The sequence below is a fragment of the Drosophila willistoni genome, unplaced genomic scaffold (assembly GCF_018902025.1).
Source record: "Drosophila willistoni isolate 14030-0811.24 unplaced genomic scaffold, UCI_dwil_1.1 Seg605, whole genome shotgun sequence".
NCBI classification, from domain to species: domain Eukaryota; kingdom Metazoa; phylum Arthropoda; class Insecta; order Diptera; family Drosophilidae; genus Drosophila; species Drosophila willistoni.
In genome coordinates, this window is record NW_025814524.1 from 23742 (window position 1) to 44373 (window position 20632).

Consider the following 20632-nt stretch of genomic DNA (forward strand, 5'->3'; position numbering starts at 1 on the left):
TGAGTTTAGGCGGATCTGCAGGACCTTTTCAAAAAGCTTCGAAAGACATGGCAGCAAACTAATTGGCCTATAGGATGATGGCTGGGTTTTGTCCTTTCCCACTTTAGGAATCATGATGATAGTGGACTTTTTCCATGTTCTTGGGAAGTAGCCAATTTTTATTATAGCGTTGAACAGTTTGCAGATATATTGTATTGCAATGATAAGGAGTTCTAGGATCATTTTCGGTGTGATTAGGTCATGGCCAGGGGCTTTTTTCGGCTTTATGTGGTTTTTAATAACTGCAGTGATCTCGTCCGATTGGAGTTCCGAGTACTCACTATCCGTTAATGTGTTTGAAGGGGGAAGTACAGATGAGTTTGATGTTGGATTTGGCTGGAAAACCATTTTAAGATGTGTGGCAAATACGGATGCCCTCTCTTCGTCACTGCGGGCCCATCCACCGGTTGGACTCCTTATCGGTGAAATTGTCTCTGTAGGAGCGCTTAAAGTTGGGTGGGCTTTCCACAGCTTTCCACAGCTTAAAGTTGGGCTGGTTGGACTGAGCTTTTCTATGTATTTTCTTTGAGCCCAGCTTTCCTCTTGTCTTAACGCCTTGGAGAGGTTGCGATGAGCTTGCCTTAGGCGAAGTTTTGCTGCTGGTGATCGAGTAATCTGCCATTCTCTTCTTAGACGTCGTTTTTCCGTTACTAATTGTTCTATCCGCCGGTTCGTAGGCCTGTCAACAGGTTTGGTGTAAGAAGAGGCATGTGGAGTAGATACTCTTGCTGCAGCTCCCATCATCGTCTCAAGTGCAGAGACGCACATATCAATGTCCTCTGCAGCATCCAGTTTCGGCGAACAGTCAATGTGGGCACTCATGTACATTTTAAATTTAAGCCAATTTGATTTGTTGTTTGTAAGCCTATATGGGCGATCAAGTACTTGAGGTCTTGTTAATAATGTGAATAGCACTGGAGAGTGATCGGAAGTTAAATCTAGCAGTGTTTCCGCAGTGATCCGATTACGTGGAATCCTCTTGGTTACTGCGAAATCAATCAAGTCAGGCACTTTCTGTGGATCTGTGGGCCAATAAGTAGGCCTACCCGGCTTTTCTTTAGAATTTACCAGTCGAGATCCCCAGTGCGTATGTTTGGCGTTATAGTCCCCTGCTGCAATGAAGCGATCTCCGAGTGTGTTAAAGAAATCGGTAAATTCCTTTTCAGAGATTGAGAAGCGTGGTGGGCAGTACAGGGCGACCAATGTAGTGTTGCCGCAGCTGGTTTGGACGGTTATAGCTGTGTAGGTGCTTGTAGGTGCTGTGTTTCAAATCTGTTGAAGAACGAGTGTTTTATACGGTTTTTGATTAGGATACCGGTCCCGCCATGAGCTTTTCCGTCTGGATGGTTTGTTGCGTAGAAGGTATATTTTGGTATTTGAAAATTATTTTTTGATGTTAAATGTGTTTCCGAAATCAGCAAAACGTCGATTTCACTTGAGTCTAGGAATAGTTGCAGTTCATTTTTGTGCTTGGAGATGCCGTTAGCATTCCAAAGACATAGACGTAGGGAAGCCATTATTTATTCTCGATAAGCTTCTGGATAAGCAGGTTTTGATTCCGCATCAGTTCGTGCATACAGTTTTGCATGAACGTCATAAAAGTGGTCATGTTTTGATTGAGTGAGATCAATAGGGCCTCTAGACCACTTGGAGTTTGCTGGCCAAGCTCTGGTGCGCTAGGTTGCGGATTCTGTAGATGGCGGAGTGACGGGGTCTCTTTCGCGGGCTCCGTCTGTCCAGTTCGGAGCACACTAGCGAAGGATACACTAGGACTGGTTGTAGCAGTCATGTTGGATGATCTAGCAGCCTTGGCGAAGAAGACCTCCGGTGTAGTTTTGGAGGCGTTGAAGATGATTTTTGGTCCAGCTGGGGGTTTGCGCCCGTTTAGGTGTGATTTAAGATCCTTAAAGACAGGACATCCTCTGTAGTTGGCCGTGTGGTTCCCTCCACAGTTGCTGCATAGTCTTAGTGCGACGTTGTTTCTGTCCTTGGTGCAAATTCCATCTTCATGATGTTCGCCGCAGCCAACACACACTGACCTAAGATTGCAATTGTTAGAGGTGTGGTTGTATTCCTGGCAGTTTTTACACTGCGGTGGTTGGCGTCTCTTATGGGGCTCCTCTACGGTGATTCTTCTGTGCAATAGAAGCTGTAGGTTGTAGATCGGGTGCACTTCATTTGGCTTCGACCGCTTTGCATCTGGTTGGAGCTCGATTTTAAAGAGCGGCTGTTGTTCCTGTTGATGATGTTGACAACGGACTTGACCGCAAACCCTTTTTCGACCAACGCGTCTGCTATTTCTTGAGTAGGGACCGATGGCTCAATCCCCTTTAACACAACCTGGAGCCCTTTACTGCTTTTTAGTTGGTAGGTATAGAAGTTGATGTTAGCATTACGGAGGTACTTTTCGATGATGCGGAAATTGTCCTCAGTTTGGGCTTGACATTTAATTTCTTTAATGTTACCCCTATTGAGAGGGGTTACAACAAAGTTATTTGCCCCTACTGTTTCTACTAGCTTCGAAATCAGGGCGCTGCAGTTGGCTCCACGGATGTATAAAGGGGGTGGTCTAGCCGATTTAACTTTATCTACAGCGCCGGCTTGATCGTCTTGCTGATCGGCAAGAATTTTAAAACGATATTCCAACTAACATCAGGGAAGATCATGCGCATGATTTAACATTCTTACAGTAGCCACATTTGACAATATCAACATATATAAACTGATCTGGACTGTAGCTATAATTCTTGATTCTTTCAAATTTGGTAGAGCCTATACGTTTATAGATATTCAGCGAGTCCATGAGAAAACAAAATTTGCCACAAACACATTTTGGTGTCTCGGCTATCAGTTTGATCAGTATGGCAGGTAGTGAGTATATAGGCAGTTTAAATTGGTCGACTGAACGAGCTGCTTGCAGCCAGAGCGGCTGAGGGGAGCATTGGGTCCTTGTGTTTGCCTCAGTGCTGCCCTCGAGACGTTGAACATCCAGATGATTGGGTCCTTTAAATGCATTGCCACAAACATCTAGGGTATTAATGTGTAGGTCTTCTAGGGCAGCTGGCAGAGATTCCAATTTATTGTCCGATACATAAAGCGAGTGCAATTTCTTCAGTCGTCGCATGGCAAAGGGTAAAAAGGTTAGATTATTGTGATTTAGATTCAAATGAACCAGCTTTTGGCATTTAACCACCAGATAAATCTAATTCCTAATGTGATAATCGCAGCGACGATTAATAGTCATTTTAGTCTGTGACTTTGCTTTTTGTGTAATGGCCGTGGCAGTGGCTATATTCAGTCTCAAATTGATGGCGTCCTTGCCCTCCATATCCAGTTTGAGAGTCTGCAGGAATCCCTTTAACTGAATGGGATCACATTTAATCAATAGATTTTCTGCCGCTGCTTGAATCCAATTGTTGCTTTGAAGTCCGCCACGAATTTCGTGTGATCAGCCTGGATATTATCCTTGACCTTGTAACGCTGCCCAGTCTTGATTTGTGGCGTGAATAATATCATTTCCAGTTCCTTTTTTGTATTCCCTGTTGCAATGTAAAATAATTATTATTATTATTATTTTTGTTTTGTTTGTTTTTTCATACCATTTGAATCCAGGGCGCTCTGTTTGTAGCCTATGGCCGAAGTGGATTTAACTGCCCGCGGCGTACGATTCGCTTGGGTCACATGATTCACCACTTGCACCTCACAGAGGATTTTCATTTTAAACTTGTGGTATAAAGTTAAAAAATAAAAAAATATAAAATCAAACCAATTAACGCGGAAAAATACAATCAGCTGTTTTAAAAATAGGAAGGTTGCCACATCAACGTCTCCGCCTTTCGATAATAAATAGATTTCTTAGATTGAATGGAGGGAAAATTAAAATTTTGTTTAACATAAGAATAAAAGTTGCTTGACTAAAAGCAAGAGTAGTTAATCGCATTAACATTTCGCATTCGTTAATCGCATTAACACTTCGACTATTCAGAAAAAAGAATATCCTTGGAAATCATATCTTTTGGAATCCTGAAATATAAATTACAAACATTCTTATCACAATCAAAATGAAAGAGAAAAGTTTGCAGTTGTATACCTCCTTCAAGAATAATGACAATAAATCTTCGTTTCTATTTATTCAAGATGAAGGTTGCCCCGTAGTCCTTAAGCCCATTCAGTTGAGATTAATTGCGTGTTGATCCAAATAAAGATGAGTGATGTTCTTCAATTGCAATTGATTTCAAGTTCTTGAGTTCCATTTATCCAATAGGTAGTCATCTGGGCAAAATCCCAAGTTAATCTAAACAGGAGACTCTAAGATTAGAAGCATTTTTGATCTAAAAGATATTATAAACAGATTAACAAGATCACAGTACTATGAGGTTTTTCTTTCATTTACTTATTCATAATATTTAATTATTAATTCCACTTTTTGTTTGGCACATTGGCATAATAGGCTAATATCAGTTAATTAGAGCTGAGAATAGGTTCTTACATTGGTTGCTTATACTACAATTGTTGCCACATATGACAACATCAGAATAGATCATGTGCTCTCGACTATAGGTAAGATTTTTAATATTTACAAATTTCGGTTGACCAACACGTTCGTTAATGTGCATCTTGTCTAAAGCATCGCACAATTTGCCACAGGAACATTTTGGTGCCTCGGCAATTAGTTGAATGAGTAAGGCTGGCAGGGAATCGATTGGCAGTTCATATTAGGCCACAGCTTGAAGCCAGAGAGGTTCAGGCGAATGAGTTGAAGCTCCGTCCGCATCGGAAGCAAAGGCCAGGCGATGAGCCTCCAAGACATTGAGACCCTTGAATGAATTACGCCAAACATCCAAGATTTCAATACGTAAATCATCTATGGCAGCTGGCAGGGATTTTAATTTGTTTTCCGACACGTAAAGCGAGCGTAATCTTCTCAGACGACGTATGGCAAAGGGTAGATGAGTCAAATTATTGTAATTGAGATTCAAGTTAACCAATTTGTGGCACTTGACCACAGGCAAAGGCAAACATGTCAAATCGTTGGCCGATAAATCCAATTCGCGCAGAGAGTCTCGTAATTTGCTGCCATTTAGAAATGACCAATCGTCCATTTCACCCAGATTATTGTCATGGAGGACGAGCTTGCTCAAGTGTAATCTCCCCAGTTAAACAGGTAACTGGAAATTTAAATTTAGTTTTGAAGATGCTAAAAGTTGTCTTTTCATTTATTTCCTTACCTTACGCAACTAATTGTTGGATACATCCAGGTGGGTTAGATTCCGTAAGGAGCATATATGATAGCTCAATTTAACCAATTGCGTATTGTCTATTGTTAGGGATTGTAGATATCGAGGAAAGGCCTTGATGGGATAGTCACTGTGACGATTTATAGCCATTTTCGTCTGTAACTTTGATTTTTGTGCCATGGCAGTGACTGTATTTAGTCTCAAATTGATGACATCCTTGCCTTCCATACCCAGTTTAAGCGTCTGCAGGAATCCCTTCAGCTGAATGGGATCACATTTAATCAACAGATTCAGTGAGGGCTTCTTGAAAGCAATCGTTGCTTTGCCATCCAAAACGTATTTCGTGTGAATAGTTTGGATATTGTCCTTGACCTTGTAACGTTGCCCTTTTTAATCTTTGGTGTGAACAATATAATTTGTATTCAACTTTTCGCAAAGCAATTCCAAACCATCAATTTGGCTTTCGTAAAAACCACAGCACTGAACATCAACTCGCAAGGGTCACACAGTTACTACAAAAATCACTCGAACAAAAAGAATACAGCTCTGCTGTATTTGTAGACATTACTGAAGCATTTGATAAAGTGTGGCACTTAGAATTATTGAATAAACTGGCCAAACTCCTGCCTTACTGCTTGTTCAAGATTCTTGAAAGCTATCTGCAGGATAGATCGTTTACAGTCAGGGGCACGATGACACATATTCCAGAATTGGCAAAATCACTGCAGGAATACCCCAGGGCAGTGTTCTGGGCCCCCTTCTCTTCAATGTTTATTCGTCTGACATGCCAATTCCTGATTATATCTTTGAACACGACTTCCTCATGGTATCAGGTGAAACCAAGAAGAACCCTGACATCCTACTGTCAACGTTCGCAGATCATACTATAATCGTATCTACTGATAAAAATGCCTACATGGCCATCAGGAAAACGCAAAAATACCTAAATGAATTCACCAAATGGTCAACTAAATGGTGCTTTACGATAAATAATTATAAGACTATTCGTGTCCTATACACAAAACGAAACATCTCCCCTGCTCTAAGATCTTACCTAATAAAAATCGATGAAAAACCTATAAAAAACGCTAATCAATATAAATATCTAGGAGTCACCACCTATGTATTCAAGCTAAAGCTATCTATCATCGCCTAAAATGGCTTGTTGGCGTAAAGAGCTCCCTCAGCACAAGATGTAAAGTCACAATATTTAAGCAAATTATTGTTCCCATTCTAACGTATGCTATTCCTGTATGGGGCAGCCTTATTTCGGAAACTCTATTCAAAAAAATCTGTGGAACGCACAACAAACTGCTGAGAAAAATTACTGACTCGGATATATTCAGCACAAATGCCTATATTCGCGACAAACATAATGTTAAATCCATGGAACTCAAATATGACAATCTGATATGGCTTGCGTAAGATTTGCTATCTCCACTCTAGAACATCCAAATGTAGAAGTAAGGAATATCCTGGAAAAACCCTTTACTCCTACAAGGCTCTCCTGGCCTAGATACTCTATCCAACTAGAGAAAATGGTAGCAGCACGAAATACACCTCAGCTCACTCAACAGCCAAACCAGCAGCAATGTGCAGCACCAACACAGAACTTTCTTACCACAAATAGCACTCAGCAACAGCTAACTACAACCACGTTTCCTCTAAGTACTGCAAACACACAACACCTGTAGCATTTAGCGTTGCAGCAGCTGCATCAACCAGCTGGCCAGCATATAATATCAACATATATAAACTGATCTGGACTGTAGCTATAATTCTTGATTCTTTCAAATTTGGCAGAGCCTATACGTTTATAGATATTCAGCGAGTCCATGAGAAAACAAAATTTGCCACAAACACATTTTGGTGTCTCGGCTATCAGTTTGATCAGTATGGCAGGTAGTGAGTATATAGGCAGTTTAAATTGGTCGACTGAACGAGCTGCTTGCAGCCAGAGCGGCTGAGGGGAGCATTGGGTCCTTGTGTTTGCCTCAGTGGTGCCCTCGAGACGTTGAACATCCAGATGATTGGGTCCTTTAAATGCATTGCCACAAACATCTAGGGTATTAATGTGTAGGTCTTCTAGGGCAGCTGGCAGAGATTCCAATTTATTGTCCGATACATAAAGCGAGTGCAATTTCTTCAGTCGTCGCATGGCAAAGGGTAAAAAGGTTAGATTATTGTGATTTAGATTCAAATGAACCAGCTTTTGGCATTTAACCACCAGATAAATCTAATTCACAAAAAGATTCACTCAATTTGATGCCATTTAGAAATGACCAATCGTTCAGTTCTCCCAGACAATTCCCTGAAAAAAGTTTTAAACATTTTAAACATTTGTACAGCCAAACAGGACAGATAAAAGGGCGCGAAAAGCTACCAACTATTATTCACCTTCGTTAGCTGATTGTTGACCACATCCAGATGGGTTAGATTACGCAACGAGCATATCTCAAAACTTAGCTTAACCAATTGACTACTATTAATTGTCAGAGACTGCAGAGATCGTGGAAAACCCTTGATGTGATAATCGCAGCGACGATTAATAGTCATTTTAGTCTGTGACTTTGCTTTTTGTGTAATGGCCGTGGCAGTGGCTATATTCAGTCTCAAATTGATGGCGTCCTTGCCCTCCATATCCAGTTTGAGAGTCTGCAGGAATCCCTTTAACTGAATGGGATCACATTTAATCAATAGATTTTCTGCCGCTGCTTGAATCCAATTGTTGCTTTGAAGTCCGCCACGAATTTCGTGTGATCAGCCTGGATATTATCCTTGACCTTGTAACGCTGCCCAGTCTTGATTTGTGGCGTGAATAATATCATTTCCAGTTCCTTTTTTGTATTCCCTGTTGCAATGTAAAATAATTATTATTATTATTATTTTTGTTTTGTTTGTTTTTTCATACCATTTGAATCCAGGGCGCTCTGTTTGTAGCCTATGGCCGAAGTGGATTTAACTGCCCGCGGCGTACGATTCGCTTGGGTCACATGATTCACCACTTGCACCTCACAGAGGATTTTCATTTTAAACTTGTGGTATAAAGTTAAAAAATAAAAAAATATAAAATCAAACCAATTAACGCGGAAAAATACAATCAGCTGTTTTAAAAATAGGAAGGTTGCCACATCAACGTCTCCGCCTTTCGATAATAAATAGATTCTTAGATTGAATGGAGGGAAAATTAAAATTTTGTTTAACATAAGAATAAAAGTTGCTTGACTAAAAGCAAGAGTAGTTAATCGCATTAACATTTCGCATTCGTTAATCGCATTAACACTTCGACTATTCAGAAAAAAGAATATCCTTGGAAATCATATCTTTTGGAATCCTGAAATATAAATTACAAACATTCTTATCACAATCAAAATGAAAGAGAAAAGTTTGCAGTTGTATACCTCCTTCAAGAATAATGACAATAAATCTTCGTTTCTATTTATTCAAGATGAAGGTTGCCCCGTAGTCCTTAAGCCCATTCAGTTGAGATTAATTGCGTGTTGATCCAAATAAAGATGAGTGATGTTCTTCAATTGCAATTGATTTCAAGTTCTTGAGTTCCATTTATCCAATAGGTAGTCATCTGGGCAAAATCCCAAGTTAATCTAAACAGGAGACTCTAAGATTAGAAGCATTTTTGATCTAAAAGATATTATAAACAGATTAACAAGATCACAGTACTATGAGGTTTTTCTTTCATTTACTTATTCATAATATTTAAATATTAATTCCACTTTTTGTTTGGCACATTGGCATAATAGGCTAATATCAGTTAATTAGAGCTGAGAATAGGTTCTTACATTGGTTGCTTATACTACAATTGTTGCCACATATGACAACATCAGAATAGATCATGTGCTCTCGACTATAGGTAAGATTTTTAATATTTACAAATTTCGGTTGACCAACACGTTCGATAATGTGCATCTTGTCTAAAGCATCGCACAATTTGCCACAGGAACATTTTGGTGCCTCGGCAATTAGTTGAATGAGTAAGGCTGGCAGGGAATCGATTGGCAGTTCATATTAGGCCACAGCTTGAAGCCAGAGAGGTTCAGGCGAATGAGTTGAAGCTCCGTCCGCATCGGAAGCAAAGGCCAGGCGATGAGCCTCCAAGACATTGAGACCCTTGAATGAATTACGCCAAACATCCAAGATTTCAATACGTAAATCATCTATGGCAGCTGGCAGGGATTTTAATTTGTTTTCCGACACGTAAAGCGAGCGTAATCTTCTCAGGCGACGTATGGCAAAGGGTAGATGAGTCAAATTATTGTAATTGAGATTCAAGTTAACCAATTTGTGGCACTTGACCACAGGCAAAGGCAAACATGTCAAATCGTTGGCCGATAAATCCAATTCGCGCAGGGAGTCTCGTAATTTGCTGCCATTTAGAAATGACCAATCGTCCATTTCACCCAGATTATTGTCATGGAGGACGAGCTTGCTCAAGTGTAATCTCCCCAGTTAAACAGGTAACTGGAAATTTAAATTTAGTTTTGAAGATGCTAAAAGTTGTCTTTTCATTTATTTCCTTACCTTACGCAACTTATTGTTGGATACATCCAGGTGGGTTAGATTCCGTAAGGAGCATATATGATAGCTCAATTTAACCAATTGCGTATTGTCTATTGTTAGGGATTGTAGATATCGAGGAAAGGCCTTGATGGGATAGTCACTGTGACGATTTATAGCCATTTTCGTCTGTAACTTTGATTTTTGTGCCATGGCAGTGACTGTATTTAGTCTCAAATTGATGACATCCTTGCCTTCCATACCCAGTTTAAGCGTCTGCAGGAATCCCTTCAGCTGAATGGGATCACATTTAATCAACAGATTCAGTGAGGGCTTCTTGAAAGCAATCGTTGCTTTGCCATCCAAAACGTATTTCGTGTGAATAGTTTGGATATTGTCCTTGACCTTGTAACCTTGCCCTTTTTAATCTTTGGTGTGAACAATATAATTTGTATTCAACTTTTCGCAAAGCAATTCCAAACCATCAATTTGGCTTTCGTAAAAACCACAGCACTGAACATCAACTCGCAAGGGTCACACAGTTACTACAAAAATCACTCGAACAAAAAGAATACAGCTCTGCTGTATTTGTAGACATTACTGAAGCATTTGATAAAGTGTGGCACTTAGAATTATTGAATAAACTGGCCAAACTCCTGCCTTACTGCTTGTTCAAGATTCTTGAAAGCTATCTGCAGGATAGATCGTTCACAGTCAGGGGCACGATGACACATATTCCAGAATTGGCAAAATCACTGCAGGAATACCCCAGGGCAGTGTTCTGGGCCCCCTTCTCTTCAATGTTTATTCGTCTGACATGCCAATTCCTGATTATATCTTTGAACACGACTTCCTCATGGTATCAGGTGAAACCAAGAAGAACCCTGACATCCTACTGTCAACGTTCGCAGATCATACTATAATCGTATCTACTGATAAAAATGCCTACATGGCCATCAGGAAAACGCAAAAATACCTAAATGAATTCACCAAATGGTCAACTAAATGGTGCTTTACGATAAATAATTATAAGACTATTCGTGTCCTATACACAAAACGAAACATCTCCCCTGCTCTAAGATCTTACCTAATAAAAATCGATGAAAAACCTATAAAAAACGCTAATCAATATAAATATCTAGGAGTCACCACCTATGTATTCAAGCTAAAGCTATCTATCATCGCCTAAAATGGCTTGTTGGCGTAAAGAGCTCCCTCAGCACAAGATGTAAAGTCACAATATTTAAGCAAATTATTGTTCCCATTCTAACGTATGCTATTCCTGTATGGGGCAGCCTTATTTCGGAAACTCTATTCAAAAAAATCTGTGGAACGCACAACAAACTGCTGAGAAAAATTACTGACTCGGATATATTCAGCACAAATGCCTATATTCGCGACAAACATAATGTTAAATCCATGGAACTCAAATATGACTTGGCTTGCTATCTCCACTCTAGAACACCCAAATGTAGAAGTAAGGAATATCCTGGAAAAACCCTTTACTCCTACAAGGCTCTCCTGGCCTAGATACTCTATTCAACTAGAGAAAATGGTAGCAGCCCGAAATACACCTCATCTCACTCAACAGCCAAACCAGCAGCAATGTGCAGCACCAACACAGAACTTTCTTACCACAAATAGCACCCAGCAACAGCTAACTACAACCACGTTTCCTCTAAGTACTGCAAACACACAACACCTGTAGCATTTAGCGTTGCAGCAGCTGCATCAACCAGCTGGCCAGCATATAATATCAACATATATAAACTGATCTGGACTGTAGCTATAATTCTTGATTCTTTCAAATTTGGCAGAGCCTATACGTTTATAGATATTCAGCGAGTCCATGAGAAAACAAAATTTGCCACAAACACATTTTGGTGTCTCGGCTATCAGTTTGATCAGTATGGCAGGTAGTGAGTATATAGGCAGTTTAAATTGGTCGACTGAACGAGCTGCTTGCAGCCAGAGCGGCTGAGGGGAGCATTGGGTCCTTGTGTTTGCCTCAGTGGTGCCCTCGAGACGTTGAACATCCAGATGATTGGGTCCTTTAAATGCATTGCCACAAACATCTAGGGTATTAATGTGTAGGTCTTCTAGGGCAGCTGGCAGAGATTCCAATTTATTGTCCGATACATAAAGCGAGTGCAATTTCTTCAGTCGTCGCATGGCAAAGGGTAAAAAGGTTAGATTATTGTGATTTAGATTCAAATGAACCAGCTTTTGGCATTTAACCACCAGATAAATCTAATTCACAAAAAGATTCACTCAATTTGATGCCATTTAGAAATGACCAATCGTTCAGTTCTCCCAGACAATTCCCTGAAAAAAGTTTTAAACATTTTAAACATTTGTACAGCCAAACAGGACAGATAAAAGGGCGCGAAAAGCTACCAACTATTATTCACCTTCGTTAGCTGATTGTTGACCACATCCAGATGGGTTAGATTACGCAACGAGCATATCTCAAAACTTAGCTTAACCAATTGACTACTATTAATTGTCAGAGACTGCAGAGATCGTGGAAAACCCTTGATGTGATAATCGCAGCGACGATTAATAGTCATTTTAGTCTGTGACTTTGCTTTTTGTGTAATGGCCGTGGCAGTGGCTATATTCAGTCTCAAATTGATGGCGTCCTTGCCCTCCATATCCAGTTTGAGAGTCTGCAGGAATCCCTTTAACTGAATGGGATCACATTTAATCAATAGATTTTCTGCCGCTGCTTGAATCCAATTGTTGCTTTGAAGTCCGCCACGAATTTCGTGTGATCAGCCTGGATATTATCCTTGACCTTGTAACGCTGCCCAGTCTTGATTTGTGGCGTGAATAATATCATTTCCAGTTCCTTTTTTGTATTCCCTGTTGCAATGTAAAATAATTATTATTATTATTATTTTTGTTTTGTTTGTTTTTTCATACCATTTGAATCCAGGGCGCTCTGTTTGTAGCCTATGGCCGAAGTGGATTTAACTGCCCGCGGCGTACGATTCGCTTGGGTCACATGATTCACCACTTGCACCTCACAGAGGATTTTCATTTTAAACTTGTGGTATAAAGTTAAAAAATAAAAAAATATAAAATCAAACCAATTAACGCGGAAAAATACAATCAGCTGTTTTAAAAATAGGAAGGTTGCCACATCAACGTCTCCGCCTTTCGATAATAAATAGATTTCTTAGATTGAATGGAGGGAAAATTAAAATTTTGTTTAACATAAGAATAAAAGTTGCTTGACTAAAAGCAAGAGTAGTTAATCGCATTAACATTTCGCATTCGTTAATCGCATTAACACTTCGACTATTCAGAAAAAGAATATCCTTGGAAATCATATCTTTTGGAATCCTGAAATATAAATTACAAACATTCTTATCACAATCAAAATGAAAGAGAAAAGTTTGCAGTTGTATACCTCCTTCAAGAATAATGACAATAAATCTTCGTTTCTATTTATTCAAGATGAAGGTTGCCCCGTAGTCCTTAAGCCCATTCAGTTGAGATTAATTGCGTGTTGATCCAAATAAAGATGAGTGATGTTCTTCAATTGCAATTGATTTCAAGTTCTTGAGTTCCATTTATCCAATAGGTAGTCATCTGGGCAAAATCCCAAGTTAATCTAAACAGGAGACTCTGAGATTAGAAGCATTTTTGATCTAAAAGATATTATAAACAGATTAACAAGATCACAGTACTATGAGGTTTTTCTTTCATTTACTTATTCATAATATTTAAATATTAATTCCACTTTTTGTTTGGCACATTGGCATAATAGGCTAATATCAGTTAATTAGAGCTGAGAATAGGTTCTTACATTGGTTGCTTATACTACAATTGTTGCCACATATGACAACATCAGAATAGATCATGTGCTCTCGACTATAGGTAAGATTTTTAATATTTACAAATTTCGGTTGACCAACACGTTCGATAATGTGCATCTTGTCTAAAGCATCGCACAATTTGCCACAGGAACATTTTGGTGCCTCGGCAATTAGTTGAATGAGTAAGGCTGGCAGGGAATCGATTGGCAGTTCATATTAGGCCACAGCTTGAAGCCAGAGAGGTTCAGGCGAATGAGTTGAAGCTCCGTCCGCATCGGAAGCAAAGGCCAGGCGATGAGCCTCCAAGACATTGAGACCCTTGAATGAATTACGCCAAACATCCAAGATTTCAATACGTAAATCATCTATGGCAGCTGGCAGGGATTTTAATTTGTTTTCCGACACGTAAAGCGAGCGTAATCTTCTCAGGCGACGTATGGCAAAGAGTAGATGAGTCAAATTATTGTAATTGAGATTCAAGTTAACCAATTTGTGGCACTTGACCACAGGCAAAGGCAAACATGTCAAATCGTTGGCCGATAAATCCAATTCGCGCAGGGAGTCTCGTAATTTGCTGCCATTTAGAAATGACCAATCGTCCATTTCACCCAGATTATTGTCATGGAGGACGAGCTTGCTCAAGTGTAATCTCCCCAGTTAAACAGGTAACTGGAAATTTAAATTTAGTTTTGAAGATGCTAAAAGTTGTCTTTTCATTTATTTCCTTACCTTACGCAACTTATTGTTGGATACATCCAGGTGGGTTAGATTCCGTAAGGAGCATATATGATAGCTCAATTTAACCAATTGCGTATTGTCTATTGTTAGGGATTGTAGATATCGAGGAAAGGCCTTGATGGGATAGTCACTGTGACGATTTATAGCCATTTTCGTCTGTAACTTTGATTTTTGTGCCATGGCAGTGACTGTATTTAGTCTCAAATTGATGACATCCTTGCCTTCCATACCCAGTTTAAGCGTCTGCAGGAATCCCTTCAGCTGAATGGGATCACATTTAATCAACAGATTCAGTGAGGGCTTCTTGAAAGCAATCGTTGCTTTGCCATCCAAAACGTATTTCGTGTGAATAGTTTGGATATTGTCCTTGACCTTGTAACCTTGCCCTTTTTAATCTTTGGTGTGAACAATATAATTTGTATTCAACTTTTCGCAAAGCAATTCCAAACCATCAATTTGGCTTTCGTAAAAACCACAGCACTGAACATCAACTCGCAAGGGTCACACAGTTACTACAAAAATCACTCGAACAAAAAGAATACAGCTCTGCTGTATTTGTAGACATTACTGAAGCATTTGATAAAGTGTGGCACTTAGAATTATTGAATAAACTGGCCAAACTCCTGCCTTACTGCTTGTTCAAGATTCTTGAAAGCTATCTGCAGGATAGATCGTTCACAGTCAGGGGCACGATGACACATATTCCAGAATTGGCAAAATCACTGCAGGAATACCCCAGGGCAGTGTTCTGGGCCCCCTTCTCTTCAATGTTTATTCGTCTGACATGCCAATTCCTGATTATATCTTTGAACACGACTTCCTCATGGTATCAGGTGAAACCAAGAAGAACCCTGACATCCTACTGTCAACGTTCGCAGATCATACTATAATCGTATCTACTGATAAAAATGCCTACATGGCCATCAGGAAAACGCAAAAATACCTAAATGAATTCACCAAATGGTCAACTAAATGGTGCTTTACGATAAATAATTATAAGACTATTCGTGTCCTATACACAAAACGAAACATCTCCCCTGCTCTAAGATCTTACCTAATAAAAATCGATGAAAAACCTATAAAAAACGCTAATGAATATAAATATCTAGGAGTCACCACCTATGTATTCAAGCTAAAGCTATCTATCATCGCCTAAAATGGCTTGTTGGCGTAAAGAGCTCCCTCAGCACAAGATGTAAAGTCACAATATTTAAGCAAATTATTGTTCCCATTCTAACGTATGCTATTCCTGTATGGGGCAGCCTTATTTCGGAAACTCTATTCAAAAAAATCTGTGGAACGCACAACAAACTGCTGAGAAAAATTACTGACTCGGATATATTCAGCACAAATGCCTATATTCGCGACAAACATAATGTTAAATCCATGGAACTCAAATATGACTTGGCTTGCTATCTCCACTCTAGAACACCCAAATGTAGAAGTAAGGAATATCCTGGAAAAACCCTTTACTCCTACAAGGCTCTCCTGGCCTAGATACTCTATTCAACTAGAGAAAATGGTAGCAGCCCGAAATACACCTCATCTCACTCAACAGCCAAACCAGCAGCAATGTGCAGCACCAACACAGAACTTTCTTACCACAAATAGCACCCAGCAACAGCTAACTACAACCACGTTTCCTCTAAGTACTGCAAACACACAACACCTGTAGCATTTAGCGTTGCAGCAGCTGCATCAACCAGCTGGCCAGCAGCACCAGACCGCAGCACAGGCCTCTCAGCTACAGGCGTCATCTCCTGCAAACACACGACAACAGCAGACAGCAACTCCAGTTCATCAAATTGCATCAAGTATACATCATCTACAGCAAATAGCGATGCAGCAGCAGCATCAAGTGGTTTGAAAGCAGCGTCAGCCTCCAGCACAGGCCTGTCAGTTTCAGGTGTCAACTCCTATCGACACACAGCAGCAGCAATCCACAAATCTAGCTCCTCCTATGTCAGCAAATATACAATATCTACAGATATTGGCGACGCAGCAGCAGCATCAATCAGATGGCCAGCAGCACCAGCCCACAGCACAGGCCTCTCAGCAACAGGCGTCAACCACTGCTGACAGTCAGCAGCAGCAATCTCAGACTCCAGTTCCTCAAACTGCAGCAAGTATACAATGTTCACAGCAAATTATGGCGCAGCAGCAGCATAAACTTATTGGTCAGCAGCAGCAGCCCGCAACACAGGCCTCCCAGCTACGGGCCTCATCTTCTGCTGACACTCAACGGCAGAAAACTATTCCAGTTCCTCAAAATGCAGCTAATATACAACATCTTCAGCTATTGGCGGTGCTGAATCAGCATCAACTGGCTGGCCAGCAGCATCAGCCCGCAGCACAAGTCTCTCAGCTACGGGCTTCATCTTTTGCTGACACTCAGCAGCAGCAATCTGACATTCCAGCTCCACCAATGACAGCAAATATTCAATACTCACCGCAAATAGATACGCAGCAGCATCAAATGGTCGTCCAGCAGCACCACCCAGCAGCACAGGCCTTTCAGCTACGGACTTCATCTTCCGTTGACACACAGCAGCAGCAATCTCCAACTACTCATCTAGATCGGCATGCAATGCGGGAGGCGACGGCCCATTTTGATGGCGCCCCATCTCTCATCAGATTCGATTGCCACCTAAGGTACCAAAAAATTATTGAGAGAAACGAACTCAAAAAACAAAAGGAGGAAAAATCGAAACTAAACAAACCTGTTGTGCGCATGGAAGGACACGTGATCAACGGCCTGTTTCGAGATTTTAAAAGAGGCACACGAAATCGCGCGTACATAGAAGAGCGATTGAAGGGCCAGCCAATCCAAATCCAGCGACTTGTCCTGCCTCCACTCAAGCCTGGGGAAAGATTCACCCTTAATGATGACCAACTCTCAAAAAATCTTGAGCGAGTTGAAAACGAGCTCCTGAATGAGATTGAAAGTAGCATAGAAGCTGAAACGAAAATGAGAGATGAGAAATGAGAGATTACCACCCATGAAGGTGCAAAAAACTGCTAATTCTTTACTTACTCACTTTCAGCCAGCTGACCTTGACAAAATCTCCATACAGCGGTTAAAGGGACTTGGCCCTCCCGCTTTCAGCCAGCCTGTACCAGGCCTGGCCAGCAGGCAGTCAATATGGACCTATCATCCAAGCAATTCGAGCACTACATTGCGGTCGAAGGGATTTGGCCCTCCCGCTCCTAGTTATTTTTCTCCAAACGAGCCTGTAGATGGAACAGATGCTTCTCCAGTGCCGCGCACCAATTGCTAGCCTACTGTGCTGCAACTCCACAGGCAAACAAGCTCTCCTGACGGCCCAAAACCTCCAATACTGGGGCTGAAGGGCACGCATACATTGTTCTGGGGTCTCACATAGTCCAATCCGAGAAGAGAGACGGAAATAAGCCGAAATGTTTGCCTATGACAAAAAAAACAACACATGTTACTCACTTCTTGCCTATAAGAGGGAATTTTCCTGACAATAAGAGCGCTGCCTCAATGATTTTGCCAACTGCAATGACGCCATGAATCGATATGATTCGAACTGATAACCTGCAAGAAACAATTATACTAATCACTATTAATGAACAATATTTGTAAATACTATATTCTTTATAATTATTGCAGCTTGCAACTTGTTCTTGATCCTCTAGTTGTTTTTATGGTCCTTGGTAAAACCCAGTAAGCATTTATTTACTTGCATGTAAAAAATTTCCCATGTAAATTTCCCACAATTTTTTTTTTGTCCTACCAGTAACACCCAACAAACATTATGTCTTATATATTAATCATTCACACTATTAATAAGCCATTGTAAATTATTTCTAAGCTCGTTTTTATTGTAATTGTATATGCTTCCTGATAGGGGGCGAAAAACAATAAAAGATGGTTGACTCCTTCGGGAGCCAACCACTTGGCTTTGCAACTGCGGCCATACAAGTAAAAAAAAAGAGAGAATTGGAAATTCTCTCCCTTTATCACCTGGCCCGGCTGAGTAATGGCCTGACTCAAATCACGGCCAAAACAATGGACACCTATGGCAAAATAAAAGCTACCCTGGAGGCAAACAAATTTGCCTTTTTTACTCACCAGCCCAGATGGGAACGAGGTGCTAGATTTGCCATCTTGAATCTACACCACTCCACTGAATGCGAAGCTATCCGTCGTGACCTGAAAAAGCTACGATTTGAGACAAAATACATCAAAAGACTAACAAACTACAGAACTAAGAGGCCAATGAATGTCTTTTTAATTGAAATTAACAAACATAATGACAATAAACATGATGAAATACTTAAAATTAAGGTCCTAGGCAGCCAGGAGGTACGCGTCGAGAGGCAAAGGGGCCGAAGGGAGATTCCGCAATGCAAAAACTGCCTCCTCTTTGGCCATACAGCCAGGTACTGCTGCCTTCCCCCGCTCTGCTCCGTCTGTGCTGGCCAGCACAAATCCGACAAATGCGCCTCTCCTGATGGCCAATCTCCAAAGTGTGGCAACTGCGGAGATGGCCATAGAGCCACCTATAGGATCTGTGCCTTTTATAAGGCTGAACTGGCAAAATTTGTCGTTGACCAGCGCCCAGAGCGGCAAGAAAGGCAAATGAATCATGAAAAGGAAAGAAAATTTGGGCATGACACAATGAATATGCAATCTAACGCTAACAAAAACTTACCTGAAGTCCACCAGCAACCGTCTGCACCACCTCGCCAGTCGACCTGTCCAGATTTCCGCTCATCTAATGCACCAGTACCTGAAAATAAAACAAATCTTAAAATAAAATGAACTAAATCTACAAATGCTCACCTGAAAATACACTACAGCAAACAGCAGCTCCTTGTCCAACGTCGTATGCATCGTCTCATCTACGTCGTCCAGCATCTTGTCAAGCTAGTCCGTCTGCAGCTCGTCCATCTGAAAATAAAATAAAATCATTATCTAAATCTCCGAAAAATCACAAAAACTCACCCGTTAATCCATGTCAGCCAGCAGCAGCACCGCCTGCGAGTCCTCGTGCAGCATCTGGCAATCATCTAGTCCATCTCGTCCTCTGCTAGCGCCTGCACCTGGAAAAAAACACAAATCGTTAGAAAAATCACCTAAAATTCACACAAACTTACCTGCAAATTATAGTCATCAGCAGCAGCAGGTCCTGGTCCTCCTGGTCCTCAAGCAGCGGCTACACCTGAAAGCCAAAAAATATCAACAAAAAATCGCTCTAAAAAAACCATAAACTTATCTGAAAGCCAGCTGCAGTCTTTAGCAGCACCTTTTGCAGCCCCTCCTACACTTTCTGGTGCTAAATCTCGTCTGGCAGCCGCCCCATTGGGTGCAACTAATGCGCCTGCACCTGAAAGAAAGCAAAAATTGTTACAAAAATATACCAAATCAACAAAATGCTCACCTGTAAATTACTCTCATACAGCAGGGTTTTATACACTAGACGTACCTGAAAACGGGCGAAACAACTAAAATTAAAACAACTATAATTATCGACAAAGCTAAAAGTCAGCGGTACTCACCAAATACCAACATGCGGCCAACAAAACTGGCCAAAGCCAAATCACCAGTACCTGAAAACAAACAAAAAATTAAATTAATCAACAAATACTTACCTGCAAGCAAACCCGGTCGGGCAGCAACACCAACAAAAATGCAAAACGGATCGTTTCGCAAAACCTTGCAGCAACAAAATCTGCCAAAGGTCGCCAGCTGTTTTCGACCCAACAGCTTTACTCTGTCGTCGCCAGAATACTCCACCGTTCATGAACTCGCCATGTTCCTGCAAGGCATCTGAAATTAATTTTTAAAATGTTCTATGTTAATTATTACTATTGTCAATTTTATATTTTTTTTACTTACCTATATTTTCCTATTGTTTACAAATAAATGTCGCTCTCTTTCCAGCTCACATGCGGAAACTTCGCCATCAGACCCATATCGATGACTTATCGATAGGTCATCAACATTTCAGAGCATTATCGATATGCCGGCCAATTCCGGCTAAACCAAAGCCAAAGACTCTGAATCTCAGCCTTATAAAGCTAACTTCTGGCCTTGCTCTCAAATGATGCCTTACGACTCTAGCCAATATTGGCTTATTTTACTTAAATATTTGGTCTCTTTATGTTTTCCCCACACTAAAAGCTAATTGCTCTAAAACTTCTAGCCTATAAAGCTAACTCAACTAAAAGTAAACTGCTCTAAAACTTTTAGCCTTTAAAGCCAAGCCTTGCTCGCAATTGATGCGCCAACGGCCAAGCTAAAAAACTAGT

General features: G+C 40.7%; 4 protein-coding genes, 1 long non-coding RNA gene and 2 pseudogenes across 6 annotated transcripts; all 7 read right to left on the reverse strand.

The window, feature by feature from the left end:
• Window positions 1–2686: 2686 nt before the first annotated feature.
• LOC6653481 lies at window positions 2687–8417 on the reverse strand (annotated as a pseudogene).
• LOC26529710 (E3 ubiquitin-protein ligase LRSAM1-like) lies at window positions 4426–5950 on the reverse strand. Its single transcript, XM_047013203.1, has 2 exons — window positions 5268–5950; window positions 4426–5207 (listed from the first exon to the last, which is right to left on the reverse strand). Exon 2 carries the CDS (start codon window positions 5139–5141, stop codon window positions 4755–4757), a length of 387 nt encoding a protein of 128 aa, XP_046869159.1. The 5' UTR covers window positions 5142–5207; window positions 5268–5950; the 3' UTR covers window positions 4426–4754.
• A 569-nt stretch (window positions 8418–8986) lies between the features above and the next one.
• On the reverse strand, window positions 8987–10698 carry LOC124461698 (E3 ubiquitin-protein ligase LRSAM1-like). Its single transcript, XM_047013204.1, has 2 exons — window positions 9816–10698; window positions 8987–9755 (listed from the first exon to the last, which is right to left on the reverse strand). Exon 2 carries the CDS (start codon window positions 9687–9689, stop codon window positions 9303–9305), a length of 387 nt encoding a protein of 128 aa, XP_046869160.1. The 5' UTR covers window positions 9690–9755; window positions 9816–10698; the 3' UTR covers window positions 8987–9302.
• A 73-nt stretch (window positions 10699–10771) lies between these two features.
• LOC124461700 lies at window positions 10772–12965 on the reverse strand (annotated as a pseudogene).
• An 866-nt stretch (window positions 12966–13831) lies between these two features.
• On the reverse strand, window positions 13832–15054 carry LOC124461697 (leucine-rich repeat-containing protein 57-like). The gene is made up of 3 exons (XM_047013202.1): window positions 14986–15054; window positions 14345–14614; window positions 13832–14248 (listed from the first exon to the last, which is right to left on the reverse strand). The coding sequence occupies exons 1-3, from the start codon at window positions 15052–15054 to the stop codon at window positions 13832–13834; spliced, it is 756 nt and encodes a 251-aa protein (XP_046869158.1).
• A 3505-nt stretch (window positions 15055–18559) lies between these two features.
• Window positions 18560–19126, reverse strand: LOC124461699. Its single transcript, XM_047013206.1, has 2 exons — window positions 19033–19126; window positions 18560–18911 (listed from the first exon to the last, which is right to left on the reverse strand). The coding sequence occupies exons 1-2, from the start codon at window positions 19093–19095 to the stop codon at window positions 18669–18671; spliced, it is 306 nt and encodes a 101-aa protein (XP_046869162.1). The 5' UTR covers window positions 19096–19126; the 3' UTR covers window positions 18560–18668.
• A 269-nt stretch (window positions 19127–19395) lies between these two features.
• On the reverse strand, window positions 19396–20341 carry LOC124461701. Of its 2 annotated transcripts, none has more exons than XR_006955213.1 (3): window positions 20220–20341; window positions 19973–20150; window positions 19396–19423 (listed from the first exon to the last, which is right to left on the reverse strand). It is a non-coding gene; the product is annotated as an uncharacterized LOC124461701 (long non-coding RNA). The 2 variants fall into 2 exon arrangements; XR_006955212.1 differs by lacking the exon at window positions 19396–19423 and adding an exon at window positions 19785–19806 and having other exon boundaries at window positions 19880–20150.
• Between the last annotated feature and the right edge of the window lie 291 nt (window positions 20342–20632).